The sequence below is a fragment of the Borostomias antarcticus genome (genome assembly GCF_949987555.1).
Source record: "Borostomias antarcticus genome assembly, chromosome: 28".
Taxonomy (NCBI): domain Eukaryota; kingdom Metazoa; phylum Chordata; class Actinopteri; order Stomiiformes; family Stomiidae; genus Borostomias; species Borostomias antarcticus.
In genome coordinates, this window is record NC_140261.1 from 4,920,207 (window position 1) to 4,934,164 (window position 13,958).

The 13,958-nt window shown below is 43.6% G+C and overlaps 2 protein-coding genes across 2 annotated transcripts; one reads left to right on the forward strand and one right to left on the reverse strand.

Moving 5' to 3' along the window:
• Positions 1 to 218: 218 nt before the first annotated feature.
• Positions 219 to 3,113, reverse strand: clic2 (chloride intracellular channel 2). Its single transcript, XM_084459446.1, has 6 exons — positions 2,983 to 3,113; positions 1,822 to 1,931; positions 1,142 to 1,267; positions 914 to 1,014; positions 553 to 734; positions 219 to 399 (listed from the first exon to the last, which is right to left on the reverse strand). Exons 1-6 carry the CDS (start codon positions 3,022 to 3,024, stop codon positions 238 to 240), a joined length of 723 nt encoding a protein of 240 aa, XP_084315572.1. The 5' UTR covers positions 3,025 to 3,113; the 3' UTR covers positions 219 to 237.
• A 4,507-nt stretch (positions 3,114 to 7,620) lies between these two features.
• Positions 7,621 to 11,819, forward strand: LOC311326652 (protein eva-1 homolog C; the record flags this gene model as incomplete). The annotated part of the gene is made up of 8 exons (XM_084459588.1): positions 7,621 to 7,711; positions 9,378 to 9,577; positions 9,767 to 9,890; positions 10,037 to 10,189; positions 10,301 to 10,444; positions 10,565 to 10,636; positions 10,780 to 10,863; positions 11,437 to 11,819. 8 exons carry the CDS (start codon positions 7,621 to 7,623, stop codon positions 11,817 to 11,819), a joined length of 1,251 nt encoding a protein of 416 aa, XP_084315714.1.
• Positions 11,820 to 13,958: the final 2,139 nt, after the last annotated feature.

Consider the following 13,958-nt stretch of genomic DNA (forward strand, 5'->3'; position numbering starts at 1 on the left):
TAGATGTTATATATTATTTATATAAACATTGGTTCTTCTTCAAAAAGAATATTTCAATAGTCATAATACACTTTACAAATAGAAGGGCCTTCTGTATTAATTCCCAAAATGACTCTTAATGTCGAAGGATCCCAAATATATTGTATGCTGTATTATTGTTTTCATGTTCTGTGCAGCTGTTAATGTATTTGTATGGTAGCTGGTGATACAATAGAAAGTAAGAGGAATTATTCTGGTTTATTTCCTCTTACTGGCCACACCGAGGTAGGCCTTTTCAATCTCCACGCTGGCCGGGCAGGTCTGGCTGAACTCCTCCCTCTCGTAGGCGTTCTGGAGATACCGCCACACGCCTGTGAACTGGGCCGGGATTTCAAAGTCACAGTACTTTTTAGCGGCAGCCTGTAAATGAGGAAAAAGGAAGTGTAAGACTACAATGTCATCACACAGCTTCACACAGGGAGCCAGAGTTAAAAGTGGTCATAGAATGTTTGTTAGCGGTATTTTGTTGTGTCAGTTGTTGTGTCAGTTGTTGTGTCAGTTGTTGTGTCTCGCCTTGATGACGTGCAGTTTTGGCAGCAAGTTGCAGTCTGCTAAGGTGAGGTGATTTCCATCCAGGAACTTCCTCTCGGAGGTGGTGATGTTTTCTGTGGAGTTGTGGTCAATCTCTTCAGGGAGTGGAGCATTCAGGTAGATGTCCAGACGGTTAAACTCCCTCAGCAGGGCTTTCTCATGGACTATGCAGGGAGAAAGAGATGGGTGTCGGTATAATGTGAGTGAGGTACCACTTACAGTATGAGCTTGAAACCTTATTACATAGGCTTGTTATTATTTTTAGTATTTAAGGTCATTCAGACAGAGTGCAGTTCAAGTAAAATGGGCTTTCAGGGTGTCACACACTTGAAGTTATACTTACAAGTGTTGGTCGAGCTGTTTTTGATGAAAGCAGAGAACTTGGCAAAAATGTCAGCTCCCACGTCAAAGGACTCTTTGTTGAGCGGGCTGAGGTGGGGATACCTGAGAAAGAGGGGAACAGAAAAAGAGTGAGAGTGAGTTCTGTCTGAAGAGACTGAGAGTGAGTTCTGTCTGAAGGGACTGAGACTGAGACATTTCACTTTCTCCACTAGATCAACATTCACAATACCTGGGCGGGGCCAGCGTCTGCTCCAGAAACTCCTCGATCTTGATGAAGTCTGTTTTGAGGGTGCCGTTGTAGAGGAGAAAAGGAGGGTTGGTCCCCGGAGCCAAATCCTGCAGCTCCGCTGGCTTCCTGGAGAGGACAGGACAGCGTAGAGAGGTGGAATAAGGGGCGGGGCAAGGAAGTGGATAAGAATGCATCACAATGAAAACAATGATTATCTAGCATGTCAAAATGTATTGCCTTAAGTCTCGATTAGTGATTCCAACAATACCAGTGATTCACTTAGCAAAACATACTAATAGAGGTGGGGCCAATTACACAAGAGGTGCATGTTTGTATTCTTTTCACTCAATTATCATCATCCTTTCAATGTTTCCTGATCTTATTTGATCACCGGTAATGGCCATGAGAAAGTCACACAAGATTTTTTTTTTCTTTTAAGAAAAGAAAAAAGCTGTTTGTTCAATAGTGACACAGAGCTCTTTGTCCATTTGCTCAGCTCCCTACTCCCATAATCACACCCATTGAGAAATAGCCAATTAACAGTTAGAAAGAACTTAGGGTTTTTCGAAAAACATCCTCGTCCCTAGCTCAGCATGGTTGCCCTTTAAACAGATGCTCAGGAACTGTTAAGTGTTAGGGTGGAAAGTAGTTGCGATGGGGGGGGGCAGGGGGGGGCTTACTTCCTCATGTCGACTGTGGTCACTGTGAACTTGACTCCTTTCAGCCACAGAACCATGAAAAGCCTCTGGCAGAAGGGACAATTCCCCACGTTCTCTCCGTCATGGCCAGCCTGAGGAACAAACATCACTGTGAGAACTTCTGCTTTCATTTGTTTTGTCAACCATTATTAAGATAAGCCTCTAATGTGTCCAAACCTGATCTGCTCTGTGTCTTCTATATACTTATCTATTTTCTTGGCAAAAGTACACATAAACAAGACACTTGTAAGTGGTTGGGAGCGGCTTGGGATATTTTAAGGACCTGTCGTCTACTGAGAGGAAAAGCAGGCATTGTGTTGGAGAGGAAGATGGTGTGTCCATGAACATCCACTCCCCTGAGCGAACAGTCACACCATATTACAGCAATGACTGATTATAGCACCACATGTGCGAGAGAGAAATTGACTTGGTGAATGTTTTATTTGTCGATGAGGATTGGAAGAAGTGCATGGTGTAGGATATAGTAGTGTGTCTGTAATTTATCCCTGTTTTGTGTTTTAATGTGAGTGTGTTTAATGTGAGTTTTGAGCATGTGTGTGTGTGAAAATGTGAGTGTGTGCGTCTGGCCCGGGCTAGGGGCTTGTGTGCGCCCTACTTCTCCTGTGCATGTGTTGATAAGGTGACCTCCAGCATCTGCCGTCAGAGTTCACTGATAAGACCCACTCTGACTCTCACTAAGGACACTAGAGGACACACACAAACACACACACAAACACACGCACACACGCGACACACACAACACTCCCATGAACACGCCCATGAGTAGAGAGTAACCCTCGGATTCATGGCGCCCATAATGTAGATCTCTGCCCCTTAACAATGCTGTGGGTTGATAAGTGGACTGTAAATCTTGGTCCAATGCCAGTGTTCAGCCAGCCTCAGTACATTGATATGAGTATCAACCTTTTCTTTACCTGAATAGAATACAGTAGATGTTTGACTCTATCAATGATGCTGTTCATCAAATATTCTCTCTAATGAACTTAAACACTTTCCTTTTGTGTCTTTTTGTTACCTTTACCTTTTTTTCCACAAATTGTTGAAACGAGTGAAGGAAATAACTATTCATAAAAAATGTACATGAAGATACCAGTAATTAAGAACCGGTAATTAAGAACTGACCTTAATGAAGAGCTCGATGCTTGGCTCTTTGTCGGATGCCATGTTGTCTGAAAGCAGGGCTGAAAGTCCAAGTCCTGAAAGTTGTTCCACACAAGTGTCCTGGGACAAATTCACCACAACTCATGTAAATTCCAATCCACAGGGCTGGAGCAGAAGCGGATGGGATGTCCTGGTAGTGTGTGTCCGGGCTGCACAGTGTGTGTGTTTATATGAGGAACTGAGAAGGAGGTGCCGGCTGGGACTGCTGTGTTTGGTCTGAGGGCTCCTGGAAGCTATCGCTCTCAACACGCTTTAACAGTCAGAGGGGGCGGGAAGGAGAAGCCGGTGGGCGTGGTCCCTCATATATAAACACAATGACATTTCAGTGAAGAGCTTAAAATAGATCCCAAGAGATGTCCCTCAATCATACTCGTTGAAACAATGTACTGACATCATCATATGACTGAAAATTTATTGGATATGTGCCGTAGTTGTCTATTGACAGCTGACTTGAGTGATTGTGGTTTAAGTTCACATTATGTGGTAGTACCACTTATGTTTCCATTCTCAGGCTCTTCATACAAAGCATCTACTGTGAACCAGTAACACCTCATCTAATTTAGGGGGCAAAAACACAAGTAGTCCTCAGTTCTCCTCTGTTTGACTAAAGGACTGTTTTGGTTATTGGTATGTAAACAAAGAATGGAAGCCAATTAATTCATCTTGGCTCAAAATGAAATTTTGTGTGAGCATTAGTCCATTTTTTATTATTATTAGACCTTTATTTAACCAGGTAAGCTTATTGAGATAAATAATCTCTTTTTCAAAAGCGACCTGGCCAAGAGGCAGCAAATTACAATACAAAAGGTTACAATACAAATAGCATACATACAATAAATAAAATAAGCTCAAGTTAGTAGTATAACAACTGATTTAAAAGCAGTGACAAACCCCAATGCCTTCAAGTTCCTTATCCTTGAGAATGTCAACAAAGCTGTCAAACAGGATAAGTTCAGGCAATTTTAAGTCAGCTTGCAAGATATTCCATGCAGAGGGAGCAGCATAGAGAAATGCCTTTTCCCCCAGTTCTGTGACACTCGAGGGACAGTCAGTGTAAAGAAGTCAAATTTGGTGTAATAGTTACAGTAAGTTCACCCAGATGCTGGTACCCAGCGTGCCCTTTCCCTTGGCAGATGACACAGTCTCTGATTGAGGTATTGAAAAGCATTTGTACGGGTTGATTTCACTGTATTGTTTGAATAAGCTACTTTCTCTCAAGACGTTCTCATAAACATATAAAATCAAATAGTTCTGTGAAATCACATGAGTGTCTGTGGCTGGTTAGTTACTGCGTCATGATGCTAAAATCCCCAAACGTCAGAAAGAGGAAGGAGGTGAGTCATGCATTCATACGCCAGCTCGTCCAGTGTGGAAGGGTGGAGATAGGGAGTGAGATGTTGTTTGAGCTTGACTGGTTAGCTTTTGCCAGCTAACTATTCATGATGACAGTAATCAGATGTTGGATACTGTAGGTCAGTGTGTGGAGTCTATTATGGAGCTCCCTCCACCATACTAACCAATCAAAGAGTTAGTTAAAGCTGCCATGCTGAAGCTCAGTCAAGCTTAGGGACTGTTACACAGCAATAACCACTGACATCGTCAGTCAGGTGTCCACCAGCGATGAGACAGACCCCATGTTGCTTCTTTAAACACAGCGGTGGCATGATCAAAGCCGGTGGTACAGTAGCAATCATAGACCATCTGCTATGAGAATGTGCATTATGTTTTTAGTTGAGACTTGGCTAAACAGCACTACTACACTGAGAGATGCTTGTCCTCCAAACTATTTTTTATCAGTCAGTCAGACTAAACAGGAAAGGAGGAGAGATTGCAATGCAAAAAAAATAAATACATTTTGAATTGTGCATTTTGTTTCTGATATTGCAGACTGAGCTCTGTTGGTTTGGGGCTAGGTCCTATGGCCATACAGTCATTATATTAAAGGAGGTGAAGGAAGTTATCGTCTGCCTTGGATTAAAAGAAGGGAGGTTAAAAGGGCAAACGAGGGAAGAAAAAAAAGTAGCCGTCTGTGACTTTAGGGACGAGGGAAATGACCATTTGCATTGTGGGAGATGAGGTCAAGTTGGCCAGCCGACTATGACTATAGGATCTGTGCACCAGCTCCACTACTTCCTGAAAGTCACTTGGCATCTTTATTTCCAGTTCTATATGATTGGATTAAGTGATTAATCAGGTGTGTGGCAGACCCAGCGCACACCTGATTAATCACTTAATCCAATCATATTGGACAGGAAATAAAGATGCCAAGTGACTTTCAGGAAGTAGTGGAGCTGGTGCACAGAGCCTATTCGGATGAGGATAATTACCTCAAAGATGAGGAGGATAAGGTAGCATCTAGTATAAGGTATGAAGCCTACCCTCTGCCCGGAGGATCGCTACCTAAAAATACAAACACACAAAACATTATGATTATATTATTTATATAGGCAATTATAATATCTATAAATAGCTCAAGGGATGCTGAAGTTTGCTGAGTATGACAGGTCTGCTGATGAGCATGAAGATGGAGGCTCTGCTTATTGATTATTATTCAGTGGGTTTATTTTCCATTTTATTTTACATCTTATCTATGGCACTCTATCCCTGTATGTTCATTTTATGTCTATTTTTATTTGAAGCACTCGGTGCATGTAATTTCTTTATTGCACTTTGAGCTGTATTTTTGTATGAAAGGTGCTATACAAATACAGTTGTTTATTATTATTATTATTATTATTAACATTATTATTATTAACATTATTATTATTATTATTATTAGTAGTAGTAGTAGTAGTAGTAGTAGTACTATTAGTAGTAGTAATATTATTGTTGTTGTTGTTGTTGTCAGACATATGTAATTTGAACTGATCAACTGAGTCATTTTCAACTCAAGGCCCCCAGACTACCCCTTTTGAGAGTTTTTTTTAAGTTCTCTTTTTTCTCAATGAAGCGTTTCCATGGGAGTATTCTGTTGCAACATAGGGAGGGATTTCGTTTCTGTGTGCAGTGGTGTGTCGTACAATAGTTCCTGTAAATAGGATACGTTTATAACTGTCTGATGATATCATAATGCAATGTGGACACAGCTCATGAAACACGTTCTGTTCTGAACCGCCCCAAAAGGTTAACAGGGATGTCTCTGAGCAGCCCAGCGAAGACCAGCTGAAAGACATGCAGCTCTGCTTGGTGTACCGCTCTCGTTTAGCTGCCCAAGTGGCTGATGGGAATTTCCATCTGAGAGAGAGAAGGAAGGAGGCAAAACAAAATACTTGACATGGAAACTCCCTACAAATGCTTGTAGTTAAATGGACACCAGCACTCTCGAGGAACAGGAAATCGAGTCAAGCTGATTTCGCTCCGGGCAACAAAGCATTCTTCTCCCCTTAGGAACCAGTGGAGACCGCCAGGGAGGTCAGTTATATGAAATACCTCATCCCCTTCCCTCTGACACGCCCCTGCTCCCCCCTACAGCCCCTCCACTCACTCATACCACGCAGAGAATTCCGAGGAAGACTTACTCACTGCTGTTGACATTGTCTGCAGGGAGGTGCTTGGTATTTTCAGTGGTATGCATTTGAAGGGCTTTAGTCATCACATTAGAGACATGGGTGGGCTTTGCCTCTTTCTTAATAGGGTCAATGTGTTCACTTGATAGCCTATGGATTCCTGCCGACTCACTAGCCAACATACGAGAAGAGTGACTCTGAAATTTTGTTTGAACTCTGGGGTCTGGGAAGGGAGGCCTGTAGGGTAGGTTTGTGTGTGCTGATCAAGCTCTAAAAGTGCCATTCAGACATTGAAGACTTCCTCTCTTGTCACGAATAGCCTACTAGCTGCTCTAATCATTTAAAACCTCCCCATCCGTCTTGTCTGGTTAACTTATGTAATAACCCCATGTTGATTAGCCTATACGTAATGAGTTCACTATCAATGTTTGGTTGGTATGACAACATTGTTGTGTATTGAGAAAGAGGGCTAGGCTAACCGCAAAACAAATCTGAAAGCACAGTAACATTTCTACAGTATTACAGGAAAGTGACACTGGAAATGTGTTACTTGCCATTGACCTCTCTCTTCCCCTCCCAGAGAGAAACAGGAAAGCCTTATCTCAAAGATAGATGACCTGTATCCCCGTTAGAAGTTCCTCCACGGAAAACCACTTTATCTCCATAAACAAGACCCTCACTGTTGGTCAGTATCACCATTGATACCGTCATTACAAACACATACGGATCAAGAAATCTGATCACTAGACACACAAAATGTAACCAAGTGAAGCAACAAGCTGCGTCTTTAGTTTGATCTACACCTCAGTAACGATTAACATGAAGGTCACTCACATAGTTTAAACAAACACACACACACACACACACATGCACACACACACACACACACACACACACGCATGCATGCATGCATGCATAAAACCTCAAGCAACATTTACTCTGGCCAAAGTAGTCAGCTGTTTCTTTGACAGTGAACAAGGGGTCTGTTCTCAGGTCAAGACAATGGCGTCATTGACCACTTGCTCACAGTCATTCAATTGCCAAACAACTCAGGGTGACAAAACGCACTGGTCAGTATTATGGGATGTGCACCATGATGTCTCCACGGAGCAGGTCCTGCTGTCTTCTCTCTCTCCTCCTGGCTCTGGGCACACACTGTGCATGGTCTGCTCCGGACTTTACAGGTGAGTGTGCTTTGGCGTTTTTTTTACTGCTTTGACAGAAACGTAGGGGGGCTGTCTCACTCAGCACCATTCCAGGCGATGTCACGGAAACTCCCGGAAGACACTGGCTTTACATTCCCTGATTTATCCCCTGGACATCCTGTGCCGAACAGCTGTAGGGGCACACGCTAGGAACAGGGTTAGCCTGCTGAACCTGCCCGAACCCTAACCCTAACATCCCTGTTTCTCTGCAGACCACTAGGAGAGTGTGTTAGTGTGTTATATGTCAACTCATACTTTAGAAGATTAGAGACTACATTCTGAGTGTGGTCTTTGCAAAGAGGAAATTTGAACGAAATTGAGGTTATTTTGATCAATCTCGGTCTTTTATATATCAAATTATGTCCTCTGGACAATGAAATGCTTGGGGCGAGGCTTCTGTCAACAGCGTAGCGGTTTATACAATACAACTTACTAAGATAAAGAGTGAAAATATAAGCTAAACTTAAAATGTATATATACACATAAGTAAAAAAATAAAATAACTGAAATGGAAAAATAGAGAATTGTGCAAAGGGGAAATAGTGTGAATAGTATGTCTATAAAAGATAGACTGAGGAACTGTGCAGTGATACTGGACTCCAAATGCGCTGTTGATCCCAATTCAAATGTCCACAGTGAAATAAGATATCAGGATGACAACGGAATAAGACGATTGACTGTATGTTTACAGGACAGATAACCAGCCTTTACAGGGGTCAGCAAGGTGCACCACGCAGGCTTGCCTTTGTCCGGGGGGTCGCTCTATATCTGTGTGTCAAACCCTGACAGGGACCTGCATCTGTGTACGGGTGTGAGAGGCCTGAGAATAGCTCATTGTCAGTGAGAGGCTGGTACTGGGAGATCTCTGGGGCTGCCACTGGAGAAACACACAGTAGAGGCCAGGAAGAGTCCAGAGAGAGGCTAGGGAGAAACAGAACAATGAGCGGACAGAATCAACTCACAGTGAACTGAACTCTACTTTACCCAAGGTGTTTACTGGAGCCCAACACTGCCAACGAGAGCTACACCCAGGTGCTCCACTTGCCACCTTCTTTGTAACTCTAGGGTTGGGTGACTGAGTCATAAGTGAGCAAAATAGAGTGAATATTAATGAAATGCAAGGCATTGTAAAATAAGCACTATGCTTCAACTGCCTTAAGAATGATTAATTAACTCTGCCTGAGAACATCTTGTATATAAAAGACACAATAAAACCACTCCTAGAGATTAGATATGACAAGGTGTGGTTTAATCAGTGTCGTATGTACATAACTGCACAGTACACAATTTGGTATGTCTGTGACATCTAAAGACTGAGGTAAGATGTTACTCCTATTACTTTTACGTTTTCCCCTCCACAACAAAACACACGAGTTAGAAAGATCACTGCACAATGTGTGTGGCATGTGAGCCAGATGGGTGTAAGGGCAACATATATTTAATACATATATTTTAAATATTGCTTCATATATTCTAACATATTTTAACAATAATGAACATGGATGTACTGTAGCCTACATATTGTGCCCATATATTGTGCATATATGTACATATATGCAAATATATTTCTTTTTGGAATGGGAAGAAAGATCATTGCACAATGTGTGTGGCATGTGGTCAATTCAAGTATCACATCCTCTTTCAGTCTACCTCCACACCATTCTTAGAAACCACACGTCCCATGCCTGTGATGGGGACACCCTCGCTATCAAGTGTCCCTCCAGAACCTCGGTGGCTGTTCTCTCTGCGTTCTACGGACGACGTGTGCCGAGCAAGAACTTATGTCCCCCGGTGAACACAAACATGGAGGACAGCACTGAGTGCACTTCTTCTGTGGCAATTGAGGTACTGGGCAAGAGTTCAAGCAATGATAAAGTAGGCTATCTTGCTGTTTTCAAGTTGTTCACATGACTTATGCACTGTAGGTCTACACCACTTTTTGAATCATTTCATACAGTCTAAAAAAGGATAGGGCTAAGTTGGCCTCTCGTATATATGTTTTATGTCTCATCCAGACTCTTGTTGTCTCTGCAGAAAGTGGTGTCAGAATGCCAGGACCGGAGGTCCTGTCAGATACCCGTCATTAGTCCAGTGTTTGGACAGGACCCCTGCCCTCTCACTAGCAAGTACCTCATAGTGTCCTACAAGTGCCGTCCAGGTGGGAGCCAATAACAAGATTAAGTTTGTATGAGTGAGGATCACAATATAGGAATACAATGAATAAATCATGCTATATCTTACTTTTTTGTTGTTGTTTATTTTGTTTAATATTGTTCACATGAAATACATCCTGTTTGTTTTCAGAGCACCACCGCACTAGGTTGGTGTGTGAGAATGAGAGACTGAGACTGGTGTGTAAGAATGACACCGTCCTGGCGATCTACTCGGCCACATTTGGACACCTGCTGCACGGGAGTCCCAACTGCCCTCAGGAACCTGCGCCACTGGCAGATATGGGTCTGAACCAGAGAACTACAGCGCCACCCGGTGGTCACATATGATCAGAGTATGAGTTCACCAAAAGGGAGTGAATACACTTTGAAAAAATTGTTCACGTCTGTTTTTCAGAGTGTCTGTCCCCCTCGGCCCTGAGGAAGGTCTCACGAAGGTGTCATGGCCGGGCCAACTGCTCAGTCGTGGCGGACACTCAGAGCTTCGGGGACCCGTGTTTCCCTGGGACCAGGAAGCACCTCCGGGTGTCCTTCACGTGTGGTGAGTGACTGGAGGTGAATAGTCACACAAGTGACAGACTAAGTGGGTCTTCAGTGCACAGTGTGTACCTCTAAACATTTCCAGCCTCTGACAATTCTTATTTATTTTATTTCCCACCAGTTCCTCGATATCTCTTGGAGGATGTGGGCCGTGGGTCAACAGACCCTTTCATGCTATCAGACTATACACACGGTAAGATTCCTCCTCTGTTGTCCTATGAAGTCTACATAATACAAGAACTGTGCTCTGCAGGGCTCGTGTCAGACGACATGACCGTATGCAAACAGCCTCCCGCTGGCTCCTGAGCCAGTCCCCTCCCTCCCTCCCACCTGCAGGCGGATGGTACTCTGGCCCGGGCATCTTCAGGCCTCAAAATGTACTTTTAACCAACTCTCTGGAAATCTTTGACAAAATACTGGGTATGTGTATCGTTTACTGTGCATAGTGAGCTAACTCAGCATGAATGTTTGATTGATTGATTGATTTTATTTATTTTTAAGACAGGGACAAGGTACAGTAGACATTTACCCTATAGAATAGGGAGAGATGCACTGTACAAGGTTATAGCTAAACAGCTAATTTCCACCCGCAGTCCCTGGGCAAATAAATACACAGTCTTCAAATAGTGGGGCAAATAGTACATAGTAGGAGAGTTACATACATAGAAGGAATACAAAAAAGTTATGTAGCAAAGATTTCACTCGTCCCTATACCCACATCCCAACCTCCCCAGACCCTTAAAAAACAAACCCTAAGTACAGCCCCCATACATATGTGCCACACACACACACACACACACACACACACACACACACACACACACACACACACACATAACACGTCTCTCAGCATTCAGGAACTGCACTGTCTCCCTCTCCTACGAACCGTGTCTCCTCAGAACTTCACTGTGCCACCGTACGTGTACGCCCACATGTCTTCCTGAGTCCTACCATGCTAGTTCCCCCCCATACCAATGTGTCCCTCCCCCCTAGGTCTTCCAGAGAGAGTGGCTCTGTACTTTGTCTCTGGGATCTGTGCTGGGCTGGTCTTTCTGCTGTGTCTGTTCGGCCTGCGGTCCACCGTGGTGAGGGACGTCAAGGAGCTGGTGACAGAGCTGAGGTACGAGCTGAAGGCCACCCACAGACGCCGGCGTGAGCTCATGGAGGACCTTTACGACGACGACACCTCGGACGCCTCCTCCTTCCGCCGCCTCACACAGACCTATCGCACGGCGGACATCTTCAGCCCGTCCATGACTGTGGAGATGGTGGAGCGCGTGGGGGAGGATGATAAGGGTCTGCCCAATGGCGACATCTGGCCACACCGGGACACCAGCCCCTATTCTATCCACAAGATCCAGGTCTTCAGTACCTGAGGATACACAGTAGCCTACTGTTATGAATCAACGTCGATACTGTAGCAGTACCAACAGTAGAAACTTTGTATTGATTTGATTGAAAGGCCCGTATCGTAATCTGTATGCTTAGGCCACTTAACCTAGGCTATATTCTTAATCATATTCAAGATCGAGTCAGAGGCGGATTTTGCTGTTTCATACTGCATGTCTGATGTCTCAAAAGAAACAGAGACCAAACTACTAGGTGACCCCTTCAGACATGAAGTCTTTGAGCTATTTAAAAGTAAGTAAATAAATGGTGGGGCGAAAAATAGCAGACAGGTTGCGTTTGGTCGGAGTATAAGCTACTCCATATTCCATTCCATATCCATATGGAATAACGAATGATAACTGGTCAATTAGCATTCGTTTTTCATTAGATTTCTTGATAAGTTCAATGAACTGTCCAGTAGATGGCGCCCTCCTCAAACTCTTTACTGCTTGTTTCAATTTCAGCTAGCCATTCAGGTATCTGACTGAATATATCTAGCCAACATTAAAGTGAATATGTGATATATCTGGACAACAATAAAGTGAATGTGATATTGCCTAAACATGTTTCCTATATTATCCTCATATTGTTTATTGTTAAAACATACACTTCATAAACTGTTCCATTCAGCATCTATTCACTTCGACGTCAAAATAAATCGGTGTCGGCCTATTTAGGAGAGGCGCTCATATTTACAAGTGTCAGATAAACGTGAAACTTCACTTAACTAAGCAAAAGGGTCTATTTAAACAAATGCTGGGTTTTGAAGCCTCGGTGCTACCATTAAATAACTTATTTAGACGCGTTTTGTCCGAGTTAATTTATTTTTCCGAGGTAGTCTTCCCCTACTACAGTAGGCCTACGTAAAGCCGACGGGACACATTGGTCGTATGGCGCGTTCCAGGCAACCCGTAACTCGTGTTTTTCCGACCTCCTACACGTGAAAATGCTCTGGAATGGCAGTCAAACCCGTAACTTCCCACCCGTGAACTCGTACAGATCGATGTACTCCCAGTTGCCGGGTGGGAAGTTACGGGCTCTTCTTTTATTAGGCCTACAACCATGGATGTTTAGGGGTTGTAGGCCACAGGAGGGCAACAGAGGGCCCTTTGCAAGACCTGAATAACACAATCACAAACTAGGCCTATCAGAAGGAGAAAAACACTTTATTAACAAATGATTTACTACTGCAGATTAAAGATGATCATAATTGCACACAAACATTTCATGAAAACACCACAACAGAATTATCTAAGCCTCAGAGGGAGTCTGGGGGTATAACAGGAAGGTGCAGATAGTCAGTGTGGAAACTAAACTACTGCTGGTTTCTAGTGATGTGACGTTCGCGAACGATCCGATTCTTTTGAACGGCTCTTTAAAACGAACGATGGGAACCGATTCGCAGTTGTGCGAGTTCTTTTTGTGTGTTGGCTGTAAGCCGACACACCAAGAAGAGGGAATCCTATTTGTCACTCCTTCCCTCCCTCCCTGTTGTCGTTGTTGACCTGCAGTTCTATTGTTGTTACCACAAGAGGCAGTGGTCCCTGAACATCAAAACAAAAAGACTCCACCGATTTCCCAGGTCAGAGGTGGCCGAGTGGATAGTGTGCTGTTTGTATTATACCTCTGTGCGCTGCCTATCACCGCAAAGGTTGTGAGTTCAATCCTTGGTGTGGACATACCAAGGTACCATGACATATTTTGTCACTGGATGTTATAGAAGTTATGTAACGAGCGTGGGTCATATTTGTTAATTATAGACCCTTTTACAGCCTAGTCAGCACAAGTATGCGCGCGCATTCTTGAAACAGTGGCAGAGGCAGAGGAAGACAGACGAAATCACCATTATTAAGCGTACGGACTGGACTGAGGACATCATCAAAAATGCCCGAGTTTGCGGTGCCCATTTTATATCAGGTAAGTTATTTTGACTACCTGGTTTCACTGGAATGTCTGGTTGGAATGTAGCCCTTCTCAGTCCCGTTGTCGCATTCCGCTCGCTCATGCCAGACAACAGTCCTTTGCTGGTCCATTCACTTTGCCGTCAAAATAAATCGGTGTCGGCCTAGTTAGGAGAGGCGCTCATATTTACAAGTGTCAAATAAACATGAAACTTCACTTACCTA

What these genes read in the sequence shown, in the direction of transcription:
- clic2 (XM_084459446.1), bottom strand. Translation starts at nt 3,024, where the DNA reads ATGGCATCCGACAAAGAGCCAAGCATCGAGCTCTTCATTAAG. An exon ending in GCATCGAGCTCTTCATTAAG is followed by an intron (nt 1,932 to 2,982) that starts GTCAGTTCTTAA and finishes TTTGTTCCTCAG; the next exon opens with GCTGGCCATGACGGAGAGAA. An exon ending in AAACAGCTCGACCAACACTT is followed by an intron (nt 735 to 913) that starts GTAAGTATAACT and finishes CTCCCTGCATAG; the next exon opens with TCCATGAGAAAGCCCTGCTG.